Source organism: Portunus trituberculatus, chromosome 28, assembly GCF_017591435.1.
Source record: "Portunus trituberculatus isolate SZX2019 chromosome 28, ASM1759143v1, whole genome shotgun sequence".
NCBI classification, from domain to species: domain Eukaryota; kingdom Metazoa; phylum Arthropoda; class Malacostraca; order Decapoda; family Portunidae; genus Portunus; species Portunus trituberculatus.
In genome coordinates, this window is record NC_059282.1 from 2,947,270 (window position 1) to 2,959,935 (window position 12,666).

Sequence of the window (12,666 nt, forward strand, 5' to 3'; positions counted from 1 at the left end):
GGCAGGGGCGTGGTGAGCTGTGGGCGGGGAAAGGGGTCGAAGGGCGTAACTTTACCTGAATTATGGGCGTGTGTCTACTCAATGTTCCCTCTCCTCTATCATCATTGACTTTGTATTTATTTCCTTGCTTTTTCATTTTCATTACCGTGTTTTCATTTTTCCCTTACGTTTTCTTTATTATCGTGTATTTTTTCCTTATTTACATTCGTTTTCTTTTTGGTTACAGTGTATTTTCAGTTATGTTCTTCTGTTTCCTGTTTATCATTGTGTTTCCTTGCTTATTTTCCTTCGTTTTCTTTTTTCGTGTTTTCTTGCTATTTCCCTTTCTTTTTCTTTTTATTTCGTGTTTTCTTGCTTATTTTTCTTCGTTTTCTTTTTATTTCATGTTTTATTTCTTACTTTCTTTTTTTATGTTTCTGCTAAGGAGTGTGTGTGTGTGTGTGTGTGTGTGTGTGTGTGTGTGTGTGTGTGTGTGTGTGTGTGTGTGTGTGTGTGTGTGTGTGTGTGTGTTACTTTGTCTTGGCCACACAGTAGGATTGCCTGCCTGTTTGGTATATAGATGAACTGATAGTATTCTTGTAATGGAGAGAAGAAAAATGGAATCATATGGGAAAGTCAATGTATTAATTTAGTGTTTCATATTAGGTTATCTTACTACTCAGTTTTCGTCCATGTGCCTGCAAGGAATTGGAAATGTGTAATTGTAGTGGTAATGAAATGTAATCGTGCTTTTTCTTAAATGATATTGGCGGTAATTATTAGGTTAAAGTTTGATCAGGTTTAGATTATTCTTTGAATGAGCATCTGGGGAGACGAAGAAAAAAAGGTTTACTTGTGGAGTTGAAAGGGAATCGAAACCTTTTCATTATGGAATCAGCAATAGATACACGCTTAGATAAGCTAAGGATTCTATACCGTACTAGGGAGAAAATTATATCGTAGTGATAACGAGATGTTATCAGAACCTTTTCTATACAATACATACCGTGAATACAAGATTAAATTACATAAGATAACCCTATGAACAGTTTTTTTCTCAGTGATGGCTGGGGAGGGAAAGACGCGGCATGTTAGCAGTACGAGTATTAACGAAAGGGAATTTAAACCTCTTATTTATGTAGTCGGCAATAAATCGAAGCTTAGAGTAATGAACGTTTGCGTGAGGCATTTTTAAGGGTGCGTAGCGAAGGTGTTACGTAACGGGTGAGTGGGCAAGGGTAGTGAGGCGTTACTGCGGCCGTGGCAAGGAGGGGCAGGCGGCAGGGATGGCAGGGAGGGCCAACCCGCATACACTATCAGCTTTTCATAATCAACGAGCCTACGACACGTATTAATGGCGGATTAGTAGCCATTAAAATGTGTATGTTATGTGTAGGAGGTAGAGGGGAACGAGCAGGTGGTGGTGGTGGTCAAAAGAGAGAGAGAGAGAGAGAGAGAGAGAGAGAGAGAGAGAGAGAGAGAGAGAGAGAGTGTCCTTCTCTTGCCTTCCAATTCTTGCTCTTGATTCCCTCCGCTTCAGCCATTCACTCGGTAAATATTTAGACTAGATAGACGCTGCTCTCCATCCTTCTTTCTCCTCTCTCCTTTCCTCTCATTCCTCCATTATCGGCTCTCCTTTCCCTTTCCTCCATTCTTAATTTCGTTTTCGTTCATTTTACTTTCCATGTTCACCGTCAGCGTTCCTCCTTCCTTTCTTCCTTCCTCCTTCCTCTTCGTCCTGGTCTTCTCTCCAAGGCGTGATCTCAACCCGCTCATTAACCGTTATCTCAAACCCATCAGAGGCGCGCGATTTAGTGTTCTCGTGGTTTATGTCGCGATGAAATAACATCCTACTCTCCTCTGTTTACTTTATTTGCCCTATCAGTCATTCCTCCAGACGCGCCGTGTTTGCTTAATACCACTAATGGAATACTGAGCTCTTTTTTTCTCTCTCTCGTGGGATAACCTTTATATAGTCCGCTCATACGTCTTCATCTGGTTGTGGCGTATAGCATGGTCTTGCGTCGCGGAAACACGGGGTTGACGCTCGCCGCTTTGCATTCCGCAGGCAGACCGTCACTTCATTATGCATGCGTGGCGGGGCGTCCTGCTGGTGGCCGTCAGGGGAATAAAGAGCGTTGTCTCTTGACCACCTTCCCTCACGACCGCCTACTTTCATTTATTCCGGTGCTACCTCTGCTACCTGAACGCTCCACCTGCCCTGTCACGCTCCCAGGGGCTTACGGTGAGCTCCTGGCCTCGTGAACAAAGGCGGCGAGGGGGATAAGGGCCACTTCAGGCAGGCGTTCCTCAGGGGTACGACAGAGGACCTCTTCTCTCTGTCCTCTCTACTGATCCGAATTATCTTGATGCGTTGGTAATTTCTTGTCCCTCTTACATACCTGGCCCAGCGTGTGACGGGGCCATTATGCCTCAAGAGGGCTGCCCAAGTGCTCTCCTCTACATAGTGTGGGTTATAAATGTCTTCTCAGTTTTATCTCTTCTCGTGGTGATGTGGATCAGTGAGAGACTTAAGGGCCTGTGCTTGTCTGTAAACCAACACTTGCTCCTCACTAGTCGATGGTTTATGTTGACTCGCTTGATTGAGTTGTTGTTTGGCTTTCACGTGAAGCATTGTTGATTTATGGTCATTGTTCCCTTCTCAGATTCGATGATTTGTTTTGATGCTTCGAACGTTAATGTCTCAGTAAGTTAGCAATGATATCTTCAAATGTGCGTTGTATCTTTATTATCTTTAACAAGCTTCAGTGGCGGTTATTAGGATTTACGATTGTTTCTCTTTATTCTAGTGATAGTTTAACCATGAATTCACCTCACGACCATTTAACTGACATCACTCGGTAGTTAAGGAGATGTTCGCGTTACCAGTCCCACTCCTACATCACCAGTTCATTGCTAGTCCCCACGCAGTTCACATCACTTCCGCGCCGTCTCCACATCGTCTTATCAGCATTTTTCACGAAGTTTGGTCAGATGGTTTAATCCTTTCAGTACCTTGCCGTGTTTTCATTATCATTCTGCTTACTATCTAGCGATTTTATACAGCTTCAGAAAGTTATGTGGGGATTAAAATAGTAAAGACTGATCATTAACCTTTTGACCTCCATAGACCCTTCCTAATACAAATAAAGTCGTATTATACCCCACAAAAATATGGTAAAAACGTACTAAAGGGGTTAACCAGGATTATGTGTCGTTATTAGCAAAACTTCCATAGAATTTGACCAATCGTCTCTGTGAATTTTAAGGTATAAGCCCAAAGTGTTTATAATTCCGAGGCCTTCTTTAATGGTTGTATTAGCATTTTAACCACCACCCTTAATTAATGCCTTCTATTCTGTCCTTCATAATTTGAGGGTCTTTATTGCTGTTCGGTTGTTCCTTTGTATGCATGCAGAGCCTCGTATTTCTGTTTCTCATTTGGTTTCATCTTCCTTTAATCTACATTCTATTATCATATATTGCTCTTTATTCTTGACGTCTTCATTTACGCTGCATGTCTTTACACACTTCATTTCTGTTGTTTATATTCATAGCGCCTTAGTGTTTATTACTCAGATGTCTGCAAGTTTTCTTTCTGTTGTTCATATCCGTGGTTTGTTATACATATATTCAGACTTCATTAGTTGGCTTGTCACCTCATACGCGCTTTTAACTTGTGTCTGTTAGTTATTCGCATGTGTTGTGTGTGTGTGTGTGTGTGTGTGTGTGTGTGTGTGTGTGTTAATGGTGTGCTGTGTGTGGTGTATGCTAATGGTGTGTGGTCTGTGTTGCAGGGTGTGCGTGTAATGAGCTGGGGTCGACGAGCAGCAGCTGTGACATAGTGAGCGGCAGGTGTCTGTGCAAGAACAACGTGGTGGGACGTGCCTGTGACAAGTGCAGGGTGAGTATCTACCGTTGTGGTGTCTTTAAATGTTCACTTGTGCGTCGCGTCAAATCACTAGCTCGCACGCGCAATTAATAATGAACAAAAATTTCCCCGGGATATCAGGAGAGTTGCAAAGATTAGCTTACTATCAGTGGACACATTTATCAGCGTGGTATACTCTCACAAACTCTCAACAAATTGTTATTCAAAGTAAGTCAGAATTGTTAATTAAAAAAAAAAAGTTGAGCCTTGCTATTGAGAGAGTATAAATTTTAACGCGTTGCTACTGTTACTCGTATTCTCTCATTATGTGCTGTCAAGTGCAATAATACACTGTCTACAATAAGATATACTGATTTTCCATAAACCCAGGCGGAAGAGATGAGTACGTCCAGTTAGGGTGTTGTTATGACGAGAGAAAAAAAAAAAAAAGCTCGGAACGTTTTCAAACTCGTTTCTAGAAGGGCGTAACCATCCTGCTTTAATGTTTGGCCGCGCCCTCCCTAACTAGGACACAGAATCTGTAAATGGTTATCAGGAAATGGTCTCAAGCAAGCCTCTCTTCATTTAGGACACACCGGAACCATTCAGCAGCAGTACATGACTGACGCACGACCAAACCTGAACCAGTGAACACGAATAGCACAAGTGACATTATTAGTAAGCATGAGTGAAGCACCGGGCACCGCATCCTATTTAAATGTGCCACTTTGACTTCAACTATTCTTTAATTCTTTGTTGCATTGATGTGTGTTATATGGATACTGATCTGTTTGGGGATGAAGAGATGTTGAAGATATATTAGAGTTCACGTAGAAAGAAATACCTCATGATACACAGTGCAGGTTGACGTGGTGGTGTGCAGTTGACACTTTAAGTGATAAAAATACCTTTTGATACACAATCTTAGGTTGAGGTGGTGGTGTCAAGTTGACAATAAAATCATCATCATCATCATTAGTGTGTGTGTGTGTGTGTGTGTGTGTGTGTGTGTGTGTGTGTGTGTGTGTGTGTGTGTGTGTGTGTGTGTGTGTGTGTCCTGTTTAGATCTTTTCACTGGAATTTTTACAAAAGCTTAGATTTATTACTGAACAATAGATAGTTTTCGCGTATTTTTCCTTTTTACATGCTTCTTGTTATGCTTCACGTCAGGTTTTCTCCTCATAGCACTTGTTTACATAATTTTTCGCCTTACTATTTTATATACCAATATCTTATTTTCACTAAACATCGTCATCTACGAGTATCATTCACCCACTCATTCTTCCTTATATATATATATATATATATATATATATATATATATATATATATATATATATATATATATATATATATATATATATATATATATATATATATATATATATATATATATATATATATATATATATATATATATATATATATATATATATATATATATATATATATATATATATATATATAATTTGTTGATTCCCTTTAACTCCTTTTTTTCACATATTCAGGGTACTTTTTATTCATCTCGTTCTGAAACCCTCCATATAATTTTCTGATCAACTCCCTCCCTTTTTTTCTCCAATTACTTCATATTTCATACCTTGTACTTAACCTCTCCGAACACTTTTTTTTTTCTCGGCATTATCGATTGTCTGCCACTTCTCCGTCACTTCAGACTGTCTGATTATTATTCCTCGCCTTCAAGAGTGAGTGGGAACAGGTTTTATGAGTGAAGGATCGCCTGTTGGGGCATTAGAGGGTCGCCTTAAGATCAATGGTTGCGTAAGATCGATGGTACTGAAGTATTCTTAGCATTTTGTGGGATGGAAGGTGTGTGTGTGTGTGTGTGTGTGTGTGTGTGTGTGTGTGTGTGTGTGTGTCGCTATTGCTGATCGGTTGCTCTGTCGCAGGATGGATACTGGGGCCTGTCATCAGGCTCCGGCTGTCGTCCCTGTGACTGTAATCCCCGGGGCAGCATCAGTCCTCAATGTGACGACGCCACAGGCCAGTGTCGCTGTCGGCCGGGTGTCGGGGGTCCTCGCTGCGACACCTGCTTGCCTGGGTACTGGGGATTCTCCAGGCAGGGATGCAAACGTAAGTCTTGGCTGCTGGAAAGAGAAAGCATCTTTGTGGTATGACTTCAGATGAGGCTTACACAATATGTTTCAATGTTGTTGTTGCTTTCCAAGAGTAATAGTAATGTGTAAATTCTGTATTGCCTTCTGCGATCCTAAGTCGTGGATGCTGGAACCAAAAAATCGTTGTAGTGGTGTTGCCGAGAATGATCAAGTTATGATATATACATTAGTTCCCCTTCATGTTGGTGCTGCTTTCCTCAGCGGTACTCCATTGTCTTGTCGTGCTGGAAGATGGCAGCACATGATAACACATCTCTCTCCCGCGCAGGCTGTGACCCCTGTGGTATTCCCGGCCGCTTCTGTGACCCCAACTCTGGACGCTGCATCTGCCCCGCCAATACTGAGGGCGACCGCTGCGAGAGGTGCTCCCCGGGCTCCTGGGACTATGACGCCTCCAGGGGCTGCAAGGTAAGACACAACGCACTCTAAATGAACGTTTGTCATTATTATTATTATTATTATTATTATTATTATTATTATTATTATTATTATTATTATTATCTCAGCCATTATCTGCCTAATCTCTGTCATTACAAGCCAGACAGATCACAAAGTGGAGCCACAGGCTTAATCTTCCATATCCGTCGTTGAAATATTTATATGTGTGTGTTATGGAATCCCAGTGAAGGGAAGCCATGTTGTGACGCCATCACTGGTTCCCGCCCAAATGCTCTGCCGGCCCCGGCTTGTTGAATTCCACTATCATTTATATTTGTCTCAGTTCATTTGTTTGGAGTCACAAATAACTTTTAATAATTTCTAATGATAGGTCGTTGTTTTTTACATGCCTTTTTTTTTTTTTTTTTATTCCAGCTGTCAGTTATTTGTTTAGCAAAGTCTTTGTTTAAAAAAAAAAAAATATGATGGAAATGGTCTGTTAGGATCCTGATAAGTTAAATATATGGTCTTTAAGAGTGTAATATACAACTAGGTAAATACACACAGATATGAGAAGCATCAGGAAGGGAGGGGAAGAGGGATGAGGAGGAGGATGTGGAGAGGGGAGAGGAAGAAGGCACGTTTACAATACATGGGAGAGGCAGCTCTAGCCAATGACAGCTGCCATGACAAAAGGATGCCAGATGTCTATATTATACATCTCTAAATATTATTTTTTAAAGGAGAGGGAGGAAGATTGTAATAGTAGTACATAGTAGTAGTAACAAGAAAAATTAATGGCAGTAGACACTGGCCGGTCTTGCCTTACAGACCCACACACACAAATGAGCATTGTTTCCATATTGAGCAGTGGCCAGCCTTGCCACTCACATACAGAAGTGATCGTTACATTTTTACCTTACCTACTGGAGAAACTTGCTTTTAAAAGGTTATATTTGATGTGACACTGATTTCCAACTTGCTTTTTAATGGTGTTAGTGATAGATTAAATATTGTGATTCATACCGTATGTTATGAATATTTTGTTGTTAAGTAGGAGTTAATTTGATTGTGAAAATGAATCTATGTAATGGTCTTTTCTGCTTCATTTAGCTCTGCAACTGCTCAGGCGTGGGAGCGTTGAGTCGCCAGTGTGATGCACGCACCGGCCACTGTACCTGCAAGGAGGGGTATGAGGGGGAGCACTGCGGCAGGTGCAGCTATGGGTACTATGGCTTCCCGGTGTGCAGCTCATGCAAGTGTTTTGAGAGTGGCACCAATCCGCAAAACTGTGATGGTCAAGGTCGATGCCAGTGTGACGAGCGTGGACAGTGCCCGTGCAAGGTAAGGCTCAGGATGAAGCTTCCAAGTGTTTTGTTATCTTCTCTTCTTGACTGTGATAGACCTTATCTTGTTGACTCCTCTGTGCAACTGTTGTCTTTCTGTCTTTAACTCATTGATTTTTCCATTCTTTACTGTATTTTGAGACCATTCCAGCCATCATATGAAGATGCTAATGTTATTTCAATATTATAGCACAAAAATATAACATTGGTTCATTTCTCCTTGTTTGCAGGCCAATGTGGTGGGTCGCAGGTGTGGTAAGTGTAAGGGCAGCACGTTTGGTCTTTCGGTAGACAACCCCTTGGGGTGCACCAGTTGCTACTGCTTCAGGAGGACCAACCAGTGCACTCAGGCAGACCTCACGTGGTCCCAGGTACGAGTCACCCTGGGGGAAGGGGCTGGGGATTAGAAGGGGTAGGGTGGGATGTAGGTAGGATATTGCAATGTCTCTTTCTGGTACATGGTTTGACAGTAAATGTTCAGCTTGCAGTACACACATTGCTTGTTGAATGAGGGATGGGTTGGAATGTAGCAGTAGTTTCTTAATGTCCTTTCTAACTTTGGTGATGGTACATAGTCTAACTGATTGAGTAGTGTTGAGTACAGTGCATACCTTCATAGTTACCTTACAAATGCTTAGTAAGTTATGCATCACCATGTACTTGTTGATTGCCAGTGAAGCAGCACACTAAAGTATATCAAACAGTGGGAATCATAAGTTGAAGTGTACTTTCACATAATTTCTCACTGGAGTGTTTTTTACTCTTCTTTTTGATAAGGCTAATGCTTCTCTCATAGATATTTTAAATTCCACTTCTAGACATACAAAATAATTAATATGATATTTTCCTTGCATCATTAGAAGTAAAATTCTTCTGGTTATGGTTTGAATGCCTTTCCTGCATGTGTGAAGCTCATTCCTGATCTGTCTTCACAAAACTGGCATTTGCTGATACATACCTAACTTTTTAGGAGAGATTTAGTTGTAGTTTGCTGGTGATGGTGTTCTACTTTCTAATTGCACAGTATTAATTACTTATAATGGATTTTGTTCAACAGTCCTTCTAAATATATATCATCCTTTGCTATTCTTTACCCGGCTCTTACACCTGCTGGAGCAAAGCACTGCCTAAGCACTACTGATCATCACAAGTACACCAGAGTGCACCAGCAACAATACACTGTCACCCTTACTGAAGCACACACTCACCGCCTCTCTTCATCTGCTGTCACCCAATGCCAATATGTACTACTCGTACTGCTACTCCTACTCCTACTCCTCCTACTCCTACTCCTACTCTTACTACTCCTACTCCTACTCCTACTCCTACTCCTATTTATACTGCTACTCCTACTCCTACTGCTACTGCTATTACTACTGCGATTGCTATTACTACTGCTACTGCCACTACTCTGCATCTCCACCAATCATCCTGACTACCACTACCTGTTAGCAGCACCCTTCCACACTACTTCTCACACTCGTTGCCACCACCACCACCACCACCACCACCACCACCCCTTTACAGCTGAGGTTGCTGGAGCGTCGAGTTCTGAGTGTGGAGTTCCGTCACCAAGTGTCAGGAGAGAGACCAGTCCGTCCACCTATAGTCGTAGTTCGGCCTTGGAACACCCAGGAGATATGTTATATCAATGTAATTACTGTTGCAGACTGCCAAGCCAGATCTATGCTTCCCTTATGCAGTGTTCTCTATGTACACGTGACTTATCTGTGTATAATTTCTGTCTTGTATATATGTATTTTTTTTATCTATTTTGTTTATTTTTACTGTGGTGTCTTTAGATGTATTGCTCCGTCTGCTGAATGTTGCTGTTTGTTAATGCTTTTGTTATTATTATTATTATTTGTTTATTCTTATTCATTTTTATCTATTTGTTTATTTTTTTTTTATCAGGGCAGGAGTATTTTCTCTTTGCCATTGAGGAACAAAGGTTGAAGACACTGGTGTGCTTGAGTGTGAATATGAAAGTTGTGTGCTTTGTCTTAGTCATCTTGCTTTGTATGTATGTATTATTATTATTGAAATCCATGAAAGGTCTCAAAGGAGAATATAGCCTTAATATATCCTAAGACAAAACTATCAGTGAGCTGAAGTTAATATTTAAAAAGAAAAGTAAATTAAGCAACAATTCTACATCTAAATCTAATTGAAAATAGATATACATTGTACAGGTAATTGGAGTCATTAATTATGTGGTCTGATGAACTAGTTGAAGTTTTTTTTTTTTTTTTTTTTTTTTTTTTTTTTTTTTTTTGTTATGGCCTATAGTACCTGTAGGCATACTTGAAGAATATATGTGGGAAGTGCTGTTCAGCTTCCACCCAGTGGCACAGACAATTTTATTTATAGTTTTACCCATATTAGGGCACATATCACCACCCAAGCACATCTGTGGTGTAACCACCTAGAACTTGGGTATCGTGGTGACATGCACGTAACTTTAAACCACTTGACAAATGGCATAGCTTCAAAGTGGTATGTGGTGGGATTCGAACATATGCGTGGACGTCTGCCCGATGCCATGCTTATCACCTTATCCACTACACCACTGCCTCCCTGGCGGTAACTTGGTAGAAATCTATGAGGGATGGTTGACAAGTCTTGAGGAACATGGTCAGCATACCTGCTATTCAATGATGATGGACCTGCAGGTTGTGAATAGGCACTAAAAACTTTTGAGGTTAAACGGTCAACTCAAAACCTTAGGTAAGGTAGAGGAGCAGATATCTCAAATGGGCCGTATGAATGAAAACTGTGAAATTTTTATCAACCATAAAGTACTAAAAGAAAAACAGTGGCAATACAAAGTAAAATCATTACACTGTAACATCAATAATCTCTTTGTTAGTGCTTATACTGGTGTGTGTGTGTGTGTGTGTGTGTGTGTGTGTGTGTGTGTGTGTGTGTGTGTGTGTGTGTTTGTTAGCTTTTGTACATAGCTTTATTTTTAAAGTGTTTGTAACACTATTGGTGTTTCTTTCAGTTTTGAATATTGCTGTATGGTCAAGAAGTTGCAGTAAAGAAATCTCTTTTACAGTGATGGCTTCAAGACCTATTTTTCTTCTTTACAATTCTATTATCAAATATATATAATTAAAGAAATGCTTAAAAGTTTCCATTGTATACAGACATGCCTGAGTTAGGTTAGACTTTTATCTGATAATATCATTAGACTCACTCAAGTAATCACTTTCCTCTCATTATATTAAGCCACCAAATATGAAAATGTAACTACAAATTATATTTTTCTGAAATCATAAAAACTAATGATTCAGTCTTTGATGCCGTCAGTAAGCCAAGCCAAGCCAAGTAAGCCACATGACCACGGCTCTTGCTTCTTCCAGTTAGCACTTCCTGGAGAGAGAATCCTCAGCTTTGGCTCAGGAGAGACGCGCCTCAATGTAACCAATCAGCTTCATGTCATCCCAGGAACAGAGGGAAATGTGTCCATTGCCTCCTCGCTGCTGTTTGATGCTCCTCTGTACTGGCAGCTTCCCAGGGAGTTCATGAGAGACAAGGTGAGCCAGATAAGAGTAGTCTAAATGGTTCTGATGCTGCTGAAGAAACTGATATGAATTTTAAGTTGGCATCATTTTCATGTCTCCTGTGGTGCATGATTATCTATCAATTACTTACATATCCTTTTGCAAACATTTGTGACCTGCTACTGAAAGGACATGTGAAAGTTTAGGGGTTTAGATTCAGGAATATCATCATCATGATACTGAGAGCTTTGCCATTTTCATTACAGGTCAAGTCATACAATGGTTACCTCAGATTCAGGACAGAGAGCAGTGGTGGCAGGAGGGTTTTCCTGAACAGATCCTGCAGACCTATCCACTTGTCTCCCTGCAAGGCAACTGGCAGCTGGTGCTTGAGTATTACCCACCCACCTTGTCTCCTGATGGCCGCTATAAAGTAAAGTTAGTGCAAGCTGTTTGCTAAGTGTTGTCTCTATGTACCTTGCTGTTTTGCTGTATTATTTATCATTCTACTAATCCTTTCACTGTAGTAAAGAGCAACTCAAAGCATTAAAAATAATATGTAAAATCTTGATAAGCATCTAGAAGAAAAAGGATATAAAATTAATAGATTTTGTAATTTCTCCAGTACAATGTTTGGAGGAGTCAGTTGAACAAAAAATCATTGGTTAGAAATTTAGGAAAGATGTGTCAAATAGCAGTGAAATGGTTAGTAAGGAAAATGTCTCCATTTGTTTTCATTTCACTTGTGTTTTCCCCACTAAGCATTTTTAATCTTCAGGTTTTTATCAGTTAACTCTTTATTTTCCATTACTAAGAATTTTTGCCATGTCCACCACAAACACTTTCACTTACTGTCTGATTCTTTAACATCCATTCCTTCGTATATATCCTCTAATTCCATGCCTCTCCAATCTCTGTTCCTAAACATATGACATACACTTCACTTTTCCCTATGATTGAACATCCATTCTAAAGCTGCTCTCATTTATTACCTTTGCTCCCTTTCATCCAGGCTACATGAGGATCACTGGCATCTCAAGAATGATCCAAGGCGTGTGACTCGAGAGATGATGATGATTGCCCTCCAGAACATCCAGCACCTGCTCATTCGCGCCACACACGCCTCAGACGCCACCTCTGCCACGTAAGAGTCAAGGCCAGACAGGTGTTTCTTTTCAGTCTTTCAGGATTTTATGAACATGGAAGGTGCATTATTGTTTGTTTTCATATTCTATAAAGTAATAACTATGCTCATCTTTTAAAGTTAATTATGCTTCATATCCTCATACAGTAGCTCTCCATGATTGAATTTGTTTAGCAAAATAATGATATGACATGGCCTCTGAAACCTTTAATACTGTAGTATGGAATAACTAGAAATCTCACAGTATGTTTCCTCTTGTATTATCTTGTGGTGCCATATCCCAATCAATCAAACTCTTCATTAA

The 12,666-nt window shown here is 40.3% G+C and overlaps 1 protein-coding gene across 1 annotated transcript in view; it reads left to right on the forward strand.

The window, feature by feature from the left end:
• LOC123510008 (laminin subunit alpha-1-like) overlaps positions 1-12,666 on the forward strand; it is a 147,791-nt gene that overhangs the window by 112,899 nt on the left and 22,226 nt on the right. Inside the window, 10 exon segments of the mRNA XM_045264686.1 lie at positions 3,777-3,883; positions 5,761-5,944; positions 6,257-6,396; positions 7,480-7,710; positions 7,943-8,083; positions 9,240-9,365; positions 11,078-11,251; positions 11,485-11,539; positions 11,542-11,656; positions 12,231-12,362. Of these exon segments, the coding sequence (XP_045120621.1) occupies positions 3,777-3,883; positions 5,761-5,944; positions 6,257-6,396; positions 7,480-7,710; positions 7,943-8,083; positions 9,240-9,365; positions 11,078-11,251; positions 11,485-11,539; positions 11,542-11,656; positions 12,231-12,362 (1,405 nt within the window).